Source organism: Lycium ferocissimum, chromosome 4 (genome assembly GCF_029784015.1).
Source record: "Lycium ferocissimum isolate CSIRO_LF1 chromosome 4, AGI_CSIRO_Lferr_CH_V1, whole genome shotgun sequence".
In the NCBI taxonomy this organism is placed as follows: Eukaryota; Viridiplantae; Streptophyta; class Magnoliopsida; order Solanales; family Solanaceae; genus Lycium; species Lycium ferocissimum.
The window spans coordinates 30,150,877-30,164,559 of NC_081345.1; the positions used below are offsets into that span (position 1 = coordinate 30,150,877).

At 34.7% G+C, this 13,683-nt stretch overlaps 1 protein-coding gene across 1 annotated transcript; it reads left to right on the plus strand.

Annotated features, from left to right (window-relative positions):
* The first annotated feature begins 9,367 nt into the window (after positions 1-9,367).
* Positions 9,368-12,175, plus strand: LOC132052225 (profilin-1-like). The gene is made up of 3 exons (XM_059443654.1): positions 9,368-9,660; positions 10,737-10,874; positions 11,806-12,175. The coding sequence occupies exons 1-3, from the start codon at positions 9,538-9,540 to the stop codon at positions 11,938-11,940; spliced, it is 396 nt and encodes a 131-aa protein (XP_059299637.1). The 5' UTR covers positions 9,368-9,537; the 3' UTR covers positions 11,941-12,175.
* The last annotated feature ends 1,508 nt before the right edge of the window (positions 12,176-13,683 follow it).

Below are 13,683 nucleotides of genomic sequence, written 5' to 3' on the forward strand. Positions count from 1 at the left end.
TTTTGACTTAGCTATCAAGTGATGTATTCTCTACTTAGGGCCCTGTGTGGACATGATTTAATATTATGATTGGTAATCAAGTTGATTTGACGTTGAACTTTTATTTGGATATACAATTTGGATTTCTTAATTTATATAAACTTTTTCCCATAAGCATGAAAATCTCACATTTTTGTGAAAACTATCAATACTTCCCCAAATCATATACAATCTTACCAAATAAGCAAATCATAATTCATAAACAAGGTATCAAAATATCCTAAGGCACCACATTAATAAATCCCATATCTCCATGTTCCTTCTATAAATAAATGCTTGCCATTACATGCTATTACTAACTTTCAAATACACATAATTTTACAAAGATCCACTGGTCCAAAAATCAACAACAAGAAGAATCAGTTATTCTTTAATATAATCCTTCTGCGTGATATAGGACAATCTCTTGCGTTGAGCATGAAATTTCTTTTTTTTTTTTTTTTCAAAAATGTAAATGATGGATCTTTTTTTTACAAAATGTAAACCTATGGCCTTATGGGTCAAATTTTACATTTAAAAAGAAAAAATTGAAAATCACAATTTGGAATTTGAAATCCTACTTTTAAGAGAATTTGAGATTTGAGATTAAAATTACAGTTTTCTACATATTTGGTAAACAAACGATGATTTTAAATCAAAACTTGAAATTGGAGTCTCACCTCTGACCAAATGCCTACTTAATATCACGACAAGTATGTACTTAATAATCGTGGGCCATATGGGTCGTCAGGAAGTGTCTACGATAGATCTAAACCCCACATTCCAAGAGAAGAATTACAAAGACCAAAGGAAAAGACGATTTGTGAGGACCACCCATAACAAGATATTTTTACCAAAGGAAAAGACTGTGAGGACCACCCACAACTAGGAATTTTTTATGGCGAAATACATCAAAACACTTTTAAATTATATCCAAAATATCAATAGCACATCTAAACTATACGAGCGACTTATGACACACCTTAGCATCTTAAAAGTGAATTTAATTTCCCCCTACAAACTGACGTGACACAAAATAAAAAAATAATTAATAAGTGGAGCGTTTTTTATAAAAAAATTATTTTTTTATTAAAATAAATATTTTTGTACCCCCACCCCCCACCCACCCCACCCCTTTATCACTCCAACCCCCCCCTCTCTCTTCTTCTTCATCCCTGCACGGCTGCACCCTTCACCCCTGATCTTTTTTTTTTTTTTTTTTTACATTCTCTCTCCTCCCTTCACGCTTGCTCCATCCCCCACCACGCCGTCGCCCCCGCCCCCCTCCCTCCATCTTCACGCAAACCACCCCCACTCCCGAAACCCTCCTTTTCTTCTTCACCATACCTTCCATCACAAATAATCACATTGCCATTTATCAATTTCACCATCCTCCTCGACCCACCATCAAAAATTAAAACCCAAAGCACCATTAATATAAATATGTCAATCAATTTTTGTTGATTAGGATAGTAACAAAAAAAAAAAAAAAAAAAAAAAAAACATGAATCTCGATGGTGGTGATGGCATCTTTGTTTATAGCTAGTAAATTTGATAGTGGTGATGGAATTGATGATTGGGTTTGGGGATGGTGCCATTCCCAAGTGATAATGGAGGTTTTGTAATGAAGCGGTGGGGGAAGAGGAGCGTTTGGGGGAGGGGGAGGAGGGTGGGTGGGGGCAAAAGACATGGGTGGGGGGGGGGGGGGGCAAAGAAGAACAACAAAGCACATTGAATAGTCGGTCGTCATTGGTGTGAACAAATTAAATTTTGGACGGGGTGATGTAATTTCGGTGGTAAATTTAGTTGCGAATCTTGAATTTATGGTGATTGTTTACAATTTCTTATAGTGGCAGTAGTTATGAAGCGATTTAATGGTTGATTTGGTTGTGGGTGGTGAAATTTGTGGTTAATTTTTTATTTATGGTGGTGGGTTTGATGGTTGGTTTGATGGTGGTGATGGATATGATGGTGGTGAAATTGATTGTGGTGGTAGCGGCGGATATGGTGGTGGTGAAATGGGTGGTGGCAAATTTGGTCGTGGCGGATATGGTTGTGGTGAAATTGGTGGTGGGGGTGGTGGATTTTGTAATGAGTATAGAAGAAAAGGAAAAAGAAAATAGTGCAAATTAAAAAGAAAAAAGAAAAAGTACTGAAAATAATAAAATTTATTTTATTTCCATGTAGCGCTGACGTAGCATGCGCGTGTGGAACACCACACGCTGTGAAAGTGGTATAATACCTTGCAGGGTAGTCTTAAATTCACTTTTAAGATGTTAAGGTGTGTAATAGGTCGCTTGTATAGTTTAAGTGTGATATCGACATTTTGGGTATAGTTTAGGGGTGTTGTGATGTATTTTGCCAATTTTTTTTTATCAAAATGGTGTCCTTTGAGAGACAAATTCAACAAATGGGTTTGTCAGAAATTTCGTAACCCAAATGGTGAAAATGTATGTCTGGTACGGTAGAGCACCTTCAGTGTGCGACTTTCACGTCTAAAAATAAACGGACCGTTAAATATATTTACACTGAAGATGCTCTATTATTCATGAACCTTCAGTGAATATTTTAAATTTGGAGAAAGGCTTATCCCTCCTAAAGCACCTTCAATATATATTTTAAGATTCAGAGAAGTTCAGTGGTGTGAAACTATTTGTAAGGGCAATGTGGCTACAATCTTTAGAATGACATTAGCAGTCTCTGTCTATGAATTGTGGCTTGAGAGAAATCATAGAGTATTCCAAAACACACGAAGAAATGGAGATGTTATTGTGAAGAAGATCGTTCAAGAGGTGTTTGTTCGAGTAAGCATGCATGTGAAGCTAGCTAGCTGCTTGAATAGGCTAAATTTTTATCCTCACTAGCTTAGGTTATGAGTAAGGGTAGTGAAGATGTTGGGCATGTCCAGATAGTTAGCTATAAGCATGTCTCTTTTTTCCTTTTGTTTTGAGCTGTACAGTGACACTTTTGGTAATAAAATTGTCCAGTTACCAAAAAAAAAAAGATTTAGAATCTGAAAAAGTACATTTTCCTGATGTGATGTGACGATTGAGACAGTTTTTCCAAACCCTAAAGGCTCATACATGCTAAGGCACCTTCTCCACAAATTATCTCTTATGTTCCTTAAGCATTATTTTCCAGCATATATGTTTTAATATACATCTCCAACAAATCAGGATTCACCATTTAACGCACTGTATCAGGTGCCACCATAAAACTTGCGAAGACTCATTGCCAAGTATGAAAATTTCAGAATAATGAGCATTACCCTGAACAGTGGAAAATGACCACTACCCGATATAAAAAGCCTTAACTCATTCGTATTAGTTTCATTCTAATATGAAAGTTTCTAACTAACCAATCATACTCAACATTTAATGGAAGTTTAACAACCGCACGAGCACCACAACTGTATCTAACTGTGTCAAATTACATATATTATGTTGCCGCCCCAATAACAATGCAACTTTAACACGACGTTTATTTGAAATTTTTAGAAATATTAGAACTAACTTTATTGGAATTGACAACCGTACCTCCAGTTGTAAATTTAAGAAATTGGATAAGCAATAAATCATTATACCTAATCACCAAATGAAATGTCAATTGATCGTCTAATTTGGCTTACCCAAAAACATAATATAAGAATAAAGGAATGGTCACTCTGCCCCCTCGTTTTTACTCTAATTTTATCTCCTTTATACACATTTACTTTTCTGTTTTAACCTCATAGTAGTTTCAACAAAATAACTAGGGGAAAGATAAGCAAGAACAATGAAAATGGAGGGAAAATTATACAAGAAAAGAGATTATGATGTTGAAACTGATTTCATGCATGCTGAAGGCACCTAAAAGATCTCACATTTACTTTTTTGTTTCAATTGTGTTGTCTACAAGCTGAAAAATAATGCTGAAGTCACATAGGAGATCATTTATGGAGAAGGTGCCTGAGCATGTATGAACCTTTGGGGTTTGGAAAAGCTGTCTCAATCAGGAAAATGTACTTTTTTCAAATTCTCTGACTCTTAAAATATAGACTGAAAGTGCTTTAGGAGGCATGAGCCTTGCTCCAAAATTTAAAATATTCACTTAAGGCTCATGTATAGTAGAGCACCTTTAGCATAAATAGATTTAACAGGCCGTTTATTTTTAAATGTGAAAGTCGCACACTGAAGGTGCTCTATCAGGCATACGTTTTCACCATTTAGGTTATGAAATTTCTAACAAACCCATTTGTTGGATTTGTCCCTCAAAGAACACCATTTCGGTAAAAAAATCCATAACTAGATTTGGTGATCCCTTACATTTTCTATGGCAACGTACTGTAGTACTATTTTGAACATGGGCAGTTGGCTAGCTATATTTAGACAATCTGACTGACAACTAAATAGTGATTAACTGTATGTGATTTCAGGGGCGGATCTACAGTGTCTCGTGTGGGCTCCGGGGAACCCATAACTTTCACCCGAATCTTATATTTATAATGAGAAACCTTTTAACATATAAGATAATTTGACATGGGAACCCAGTACAAAGTCATGCAGTTAGCTCCCCGGATAAAGGGAACTAGCTAAGTTTGATCCCACCTCTTGGATCAGGGATCGATACTGGCCACGTTGTTTATTTTTTAAACTCCTTCTATTTTTTTTTTCTAAACAAAACACCTAGGGACCAGGTATCGATACCTCAAGCCATTTTTTGATAAACTCCACTCTGTTTTTTGTTTTAAACAAAAAATCACAGCCTTACTTTATTTTTCTTTTTCCTTTTAAAAATCACAAAAGTCAAAATAAAATGAGACCACAGCAAATTTAAAACTTGCTCGAAGTATTACTTTTGCCCAATCTCACTTCTTCAAATCAATTTTGAAACCAAAAAATAATGAAAAGTGAGAAAGCTTCGGGTTCTAAAACAATGTTGTTGGTTCTTTCATCTTGTATCAGGTTCTTTGATTCTTCTTCCTCATTTTTTTAGTTTTGCTCTCATATTGTAATACATTTCTTCTTAATTTTTTCTAACCATTGTCATGATATATATATATATACATATATATATATATATATGTTGTGTTTGAGTGATTTGTAATTTTTTAAATATATATTGAATATCGGTACTCATTCTTTTATTCGATTATCGTTGTATATTAATTTGAGATCGAAGGGAAAAGAGTGTGTAAATTTTAGTTTAACCGATAAAATGAACTGTAAAGAATGCTATTGGTTTATCGATATTGAGTTATCAGTTAAACCAGACCGTTGGCCCCTAGAAGACATTTTTTTATCCGCTAAACCAATAACTGATGACTGATAACAAATATCTTATTCGTTCAGTTATCGGTTTAGCTCGTGTACAAACTAATAATCGATAAATCGAACCGATAACAATAAAAATCTAACCGAACCGAGCAGACCGAACTAGGAACCCACAATCTTTAAATTCTAGATCCGCCTCTGTGTGATTTGTCAAATTCTCTCTTGGCCTGACTGGTCCATATTACAGTACGCCAGTACCTAGCTGGTGATCAGATTCATCAACAAAAATCCCAAGGACTTCCAAGTTACAAATAATAATCCAGCTTTTATTTTGAAAGAAGATGGGGTTTTTAATTATGTGCATAATTATTCAAACTCAAGTTATCGATCAAGGACTGCCCCCCTGAATAAATATTTCGACCTTTCTAAGCCTTGCACGCTGGCCGTTTGACATTAATTATTACGAGTAGTGGGGTACATCTAGATTCCGCCTGGATTTTCTTAATGCTTAATTATGATTAATGAACTAAGACCAAGTTAAGGGACTGAGTTGAAGACCAAGACAAGCCTGTCAACTGGGTCGGGCCCATATAAATGCTAGTCACATGCCATGCTTATGGGGCCGGGTCGAGGAGGAAAGTGTGGTCCGCCCAGCCTCCTACCCGGTAGGTACATTAATCAAGCAAATGGGCCGAATTTTAATTATTTTAAAAATAAATTTAATACTAAAATTTATTAAGTTTGATACTTTAAAATCTAGTTGTCAATCAACTTTATTTTAACCATCAAGTTCCTTAAATTATACTTTGGACCTATTTTTAATCTATAAATATCATTCATTCTTCTCCATATTATCTCACAATTCTCTACTCTCCTCTTTCCCTAAATTTCCTACTCATCTAAATCTCTCTCTCTCTTCCAACTTCCAAGTTCAAATTTCAAAATTTAAATTTAATGGATAATGATAATCACCACCTCCTCCTCCAGTCCGAAGATCAATTTCAAGTCCGGCGTGGTTGCATTTTGAGCGAGTAGACGAGAAACATGTTAAATGTCAACATTGTGGTCAAATATATCTCCATAAGTCCAAACCGATTTTGGGGTACCTCCATTACGTAGGCACTTGGACAAAAGGCACAAAATTGAACTTTGAAGTTTATCTCTTCTTTAAATTTCTCCATCGATGCTAGCGTTTTGAACTTTTCATTTGTAATAAGTTAACCGTTCAAGTTTGTATGTTTTGAATTTGCAATGTTATCAATTTAAGTTTGAGGTTTTATTTTAAATTATTTATGTAGTCTTGTATCACATTCTCAACCTTTTATTATTTTTAGCACTTAAATAGCCGTTGGGAGTCTTCATTCCAACAACATATTCAAGATATAAAAAAATATACCATTAACATATACAAGATATACACAAACATACCACTTAAATAATTTTTTTTTTAAAAAAATAAAATTAATTTGAATTGAGCATTCCGCCGGCCCCCTGTGGGCCAAAACCCGGCTATTGAGGGCCGGCCCGGGCAAGAATGGCATGTGCCCGCCCTTAATTTTTTTCCACTCATTTCCACCCCACCACCCTCTTATCAAGTTGGGCGGCCGGCGCTTATAGCATGGTTAGGGTAAAGGCTGTCCGGCCGACCTTGCCCAATTGACAGGCTTAGACCAAGTTCAGTGATCTTTCTAATTTTCTAAGTGACTTTGTACCAAGTAAACTTTTGTCAAATTTGAGGTCAAACCTCAATCGTCCAAAAATGATATTAGATGTATATTATTATTAGGATGGATAAAAAAAAGAAATGAAATCGCTTGAATATTTGGGTTCATTGGCTAAGCACCTCACTCAGCTTAATGGAGATTGGAGATTGGACATTGGAGGTTCGAACCTTATCTGGACTTTTTATTTTGCAAAGTTCTGAGCCTGTTCTTTTGGTTAAAGAAAAGGAGAAGTTGAATAAAGTTGAACCCTTAACCTCTTCTGGTATAAAAATTCAACTAAACCAATAACACAAGTCATATGCACTAGTTAAGTTGAGATAAGATTGTATATTGTGCATTAAGATGATATGTTTATTTTTCTGTTTCTACAAATATCAGACACTACTTATAAAAGGTTCTGCATAAGCCTCGATATTACAATTATTTATCTTGAAGGAAGGTGGATTATAACCGAGAACAAGTATGGTATGATGTCAATTGTAAAAGCTCATTTACATGAGTAATATTCCCAGCTCCACAAGACCCGCAGCGTACACTTGTCCATGCCTTAGCTAAAATTGTCTCTACAAGCGTCAATCTTGATTTAATAATATATTACTAGTACTTTTATTATCTCCAAATCAGCTTTTCTTGAAGAGAATATACATATCGGTGACAGATGAGAACCCTGAACTTTTTATAAGGCTTGGGCAATCCTTCTCCTTTTGAGCTAGTTTTTGGAGTATGAGTTAAGACTCAATGCTAATTTGACAATTCTTCCGAGTTCCAACTGTTAACACATTGATTAGAAGGAAATTGAGATTATGGATCTGTAATAACTGAACAGGGACCGAGTCCCCAAATGTGAATTTGGCCCAATTAACAAGTGGCCCAAGTGCATGCTGAAGAGATACATTTTTTGGGCGGATTGCCCTTCAAATGCACTGGTCTTTAATTTTTGTCTCTCAAATTGGTGGTCTTTAATTTTTGTCTTCGCCTATTACCATAAGGTTTGACCGTTTGGGGTTCGAATCCTGGCTCAGTTAAAAAAATAAAAAATAAAAATAAAAAAAAGAGACAAATTTGCAAGGCAGAGTTTTGTAGCAAAGTTAGGCCTTAAAGCAAAGTTTTGCAAAATTTCAACTGAGTAAAAAAAAAAAAAAATTGTCTTAATGCAAACCTCTACCTTAAGGTAGAGTTTTAAACTCTGCCCGAAGGTTGGCAGAGTTTAACTGCAGACAAATCTCTAGCTTGTGAATCCAAACTTTACCTTGCTAATTTTTTTTAAAAAAAATTTTGACTGAGCGAGGGTTCGAACACGAAATCAAGGAGTTTTAGTGAGGGACAAAAATTAAAGACCACCCCCTAATAAGCCAATCGTGCCCGAACTTACGCACTCCATCACAAACAGGACAGAAAGTATGAAGTAAATAACTTTTACGTCCTTTCCAATTTAACATACAAATATATATTATATTTTCTAGTTTAAATTCGCTAGGGATTCAAACAAAGTGTAACTACATTGGGATTTGTTCGATTGCTGGCTCTTGCCCAAATTCAGAAAAAAGTCACACTTCCATCTTTTTGAATTATTCTGCATTCCTTTAAATTATGTTCAGATCGATATTGAATTCGAATAAGGTTCTTTGGTTAATTTATATAGTGCGTATATATATATATATATATATATATATATATATATATATATATAGTTCGATATCAAATTGGTTTAAAATTGAGATTATTAATCCATGGATTAAATGTGATATCGTCTTCCAATTGCAGGTTTCTATTTTCCAGCATGAGTGATCCTGGCTTTTTTTTTTTTTTGGGAACCACTAAGTAAATACTTAGTGGGGGTGATCCTGGCATCAACCATGTATTTAGGGAGGTAATCAAAGAGGTTAATCAAGCAACGTACCAACTATCAAAAATGAACACGAAGCTGAATGAAGATTAAGAACTTTTGCTTTTTAGTTTGAATCCCCGTCCACTTTTGTTGTTGTTGTTGTTGTTGTACAGGACTTGCTGGATTAAGCATACCAGGTTTGTCCATATTACTATGTCTTAGTTGTATATAATATTTACTTTCTATAAATAAATAAAAAGTGAGATCCTCATTTGAAGATTTTTACATCCATAAATAATGTATAAATTAAATAAGCTAAGGGGGTTGTCCATATATGTTATACGTGTACTTCGTTTATTAGATGGATCTAATATTAACAGTGAATATACGACATATCTACTACTACCTTATTTTAAAATTTAAACTATATATAAGTACATATAAAATGTTATATTATTTTTTTCATATAATATGTTAATTAATGTGTATTCATTATATAGATAGTAAAATTTTTAGATCCGCCTGTGTGTTTGTTACACCCCGCATCATTCTCTCTTCCTCAAACCAACACCTAGACGAGTTTCCAACTTTTACAAAACTGTCCTATTTAAACTCTTTGTCCCCCTTCTGCACCATTGAACTTTGAAACAACCAAAGCCTGAATTGTTTATTCTGAAAAAAAGGACTAGGAAAACAACATTGTTGAGTCGGAAAAATGTCGTGGCAAACCTACGTGGATGATCACTTGATGTGCGAAGTTGAAGGCCACCACCTCGCCGCCGCGGCTATTCTCGGTTTTGATGGCAGCGTTTGGGCTCAAAGCCCCGCCTTCCCTCAGGTTGTTAAATTTCTTTGGATTTTTTTTAATGATAGTGATGTTCTGATCAGTTTGTCTATAGCAATTTTATCGAGTACGTGCTATCTAGTCTTGTGGATCTGTTCGTTTTACATTTCTCTTGTTTTTCTTATACTACAATGTTATGTCTCTACTCTCTATGAATGGATCTATGTGAATATACTTTTCGTGCTTTTCTTTCATTCATTAAAATTAGATCTGTCTTTGATAATTATGCTGTTTAGTTATTTGTCGTACAATGTTAGTTTTGATATCTGATTATTTGATAAAATATCATGCACAGACATTCTTTAATGTAGTGCCTGATCAGAACTAATTTCTGTGTACGTATGTTATTTTCGTGTGAATGTCTAATGTTTGGGTAACGCCAATGGGTAATGCCAAAATCTGACGCCCGCGAAAGGTCGGGTCAGAGTCATAATGGAGCATGGAAATTGTTTGAAAGAGTTGGTTTAGAAATAATGTTGTGCCTGCTATATATTAACTATAACTTTTGACATGATGATAAGCGATTGATCCTAAATGGTATAAAAGCAGTCATGAGTTCAATTTACAGCAACAACATACAACGTGTGATAGGTGTTGGAGTGGGGGAAATTGTTGAGTAATGCCAACATCAGGCCTATACCAAATGCCTAGGTGATGGGCCATGATTGACCGTCGAAGTCATGGTCGAACATGGTGTTTGCTTGAAAAGTTTGGTTAAGAAATAAAGTTGCGCTCTTGCTGTAAGTTGTAGCTTTTGACATTATATCCTAACATGTCTTATACTAGCAACATATACCAACCTAGCTTAGCTTATTGATGGTCTGCCAGGAATATCATGTTTAATTTCCATACCAAGGTACTAGAGTATAAATGTACAAATCATAACATAAGAGGTTCAAGTCATTTCATTAAGTTCATGACAAGAACCGGTCATGACGCTTACAAAACTCAAAACACTGGTCTGAATTATATCTACAATGCCAGGAAGTAATTGATATTCTACGTTCATATAGTCATAATATGATGTTGTTGACGAGTATAATTAATGTGCTGTATTTTATATGTTTCAGTTTAAACCAGAGGAAATTGCTAATATCATGAAAGATTTTGATGAACCTGGATTTCTTGCTCCCACTGGGCTATTCCTTGGTGGGACAAAGTACATGGTCATCCAAGGAGAACCTGGTGCTGTCATCCGTGGCAAAAAGGTATTTTTCCTCTCCTTGTTACTATTTCTGTTTTTATCTTGTCATCAAAATCAATTCAAATCTGCTTGCAAGTCTTTTCCTGTGGATTTCTTGAGCTTTTAGAGATTATCTTTTAGGCAATCGTTTCAGGTTCTAATTTTTGTCTCTCTATAAAAGGATTTTTACCACATTTAAGAAGAACTGTATATCACTTCTTGGAGTGTCAAATAGACGGGTTGAGCTAAATTTGAGTGAGTCAAAATGAGCTGAATTAGTTAATGGGTGAATCATTAACCTGCCTATACTTGGACGGATTGGACGGGTCATTTACTTTCATGGGTTAATTTTGTCACCCCAAATCAATCCTTTCATTTCAGACCCCATTTCTTACATTTAGCTATTTTCCTTTGGGGTTGTAAATCCTGTTATATGAAGTCCATCATGTTTTTGTTTTATCTTTGCAGTTTTCTTGGTCTACCATGAGTTCATCTGAATTCTTTGCTTTCTATTCAATTCACAAATATATATACAAAAATTTAAGCTTGTCTACAAAGATAGATAAACTCATTTTGAATGCAGTGATTATAAATTTGAGGTTCGTCTTTGATGACCTCTATAAGTGCTCACATGAAAATTCCCCTATTACTTTACATTTATCTTTGGTTTCAAGATTTCTTCATCATCATCTGCTTATCTTGGCCCATCACACTTTGCTGGATCTGTTATAATTGGGTCATTGTCACTTTTGTCTCTATCTTGTGCTGATCTTTAATTTTTGTCCCTCATAAATCATAACAAGTAACTTCAAAGACCAGTCCATTTGAAGGACAAAAGTTTAAAGACCAGCCTATTTGAAGGACGAACCGTGCAATTTCTTCGTTATAACTAGTGTACTATATTATGGATCTGTTTCCTTTAGGCTAATTGTGAAATCATTTTTAATTTTGTGCAGGGATCCGGTGGGATAACCATCAAGAAAACAAACCAAGCTCTGATTTTTGGGATCTATGAAGAACCAGTGACTCCAGGACAGTGTAACATGGTTGTTGAGAAAATTGGAGACTACCTCTTTGACCAGGGTTATTGAATTTCATAAATCCCATTATTAATTTTTTTTGTATTTGGTGATTGCATCACCATGTTTTATGGCCAAAGTGTTACTGGACCTTTTTCCCCAGAAAAATAACTAGCCTAACGGTTGCTATTTCCTCTTCGCTATAAATTTAGTGATATTTTACTGAAAGAAGTGTTGTGTGTTGATCACTTGTTTAGCCTTTTATTGGGACCGCGTCTGTAATAAAAAGATGTTTTAATTGGATTTCTTTTTTTGAGTAATCTGCTTTCTTCTGAATTCCATTTCGAGCTCTTCAATTACGTCACTGTGATTTTTTTTCCAAGTACAACCAATCTCAAATTAGAATAAAAGGAGGAGGAATAATAAATCGGTATCAATACAAAAGAATAGTCTATGAGGAAATTGTGTGGGTAAGACCTTAGATATAAAGGAGTTTATGCTTGATTGCCGTGCTCAGCGCAGTAGCAGCACAAAGTAAAACCAGCCATAAAAAAATAAAAATACAACACTAATAATCAAAGCGAGATAATTGAGAAAGTAAGAGATAGAGGAATATAATTCTAGTTAATTCACGGTTCAGACTTCAGATGATGAAGATTCCTGAACAACAGTGATAAGCTACAAGATCTACATAAATTAAGTACAACGTCGGGTATAATCAAGTGAAATCAGATGGACTAAATGATAGAGAAGAATGTATATGTTAATGGTAACTCCTCCTGTGATTCTCGCAATGTTTAAGTCGTTACAGAGGTGAGAACGTTGACACTAAGTAAGATTAAATTTAATCCCGACAATCTCGTAATCGAGCCTTTGTTTGAGTTATTTGATTTCTTGCTTTGGTACTTCGAACCTTCCGGGATGAATCGTTGTGGACTTTTATTATATTCGGCGTGAATAAGACGGGTCCTAGAGCTGATTCTCGAATGATCGAACAAGTCTTTGATTTGACTAGCGTTTGATTTAGATGTGGTTAATTATAATTCTCTCTATACCGCCACATGTCTATCAAATAATTTTCATTTCGATATATTTCCACCTATACACAACCATGAATTAGAAAAAAGAGAATCACATAAAGAGATAAATTGAACATCTGGCTAATCTAAAACAACGAACAAAACTGTACGATATTCCAAAGAAAATATTGAAAACATTGTCTTAAAATCAAATTTAGAAGTGATGTCATTCTCAATGTTGGGCATGACATGAGGTATGCCAAAACTAATGGCTGCGTCAACCAGGCAACCAGCCGATGATATGTTTTGGTTCTTAGTCATCCTTATCCAAGAAAAGGATCAAGTGGTTTTCCAACACTTTACACATGAAAAAAAAAATCACTTTACATATTTATTTTTTAATTTTATTTTTATTTTTATACATAAACAATTTGAAAATAACACACAAAATAAATTGTATAATATTTATGATTGGATTAAAAAAGCATAGGCCTCAGCCAACTTGTTGAAGAAAAAACTATTCGAATAAAATGTTGAATTAAGACGGATAACGATCAGGCTAAAGGAATTAAGCATAACATACTTTTTATTTTTGGAAAATTACAGTTTGATTGAGTTAGTGGTAGGGATCTAGTAGCTCTTTGGTATCGGCTACCTAAATTCTCACCTTGTTGGTGAGGGTTCGAATCCCCACATTGTAATCTTCTTGCTCATTTCCCCTTCTCTTACTCTCTATGTAATAAAAATAGAAGATTTTTTTTTTAAAAAATTGAGTTATTGATATGACTGGATCAAA

Bases quoted from the DNA above. Each gene is read 5' to 3' on its own strand.
- LOC132052225 (XM_059443654.1), top strand. From the start codon at position 9,538: ATGTCGTGGCAAACCTACGTGGATGATCACTTGATGTGCGAAGTTGAA. The intron at 9,661-10,736 runs GTTGTTAAATTT...TATATGTTTCAG, and splicing joins AAAGCCCCGCCTTCCCTCAG to TTTAAACCAGAGGAAATTGC. The intron at 10,875-11,805 runs GTATTTTTCCTC...AATTTTGTGCAG, and splicing joins CTGTCATCCGTGGCAAAAAG to GGATCCGGTGGGATAACCAT.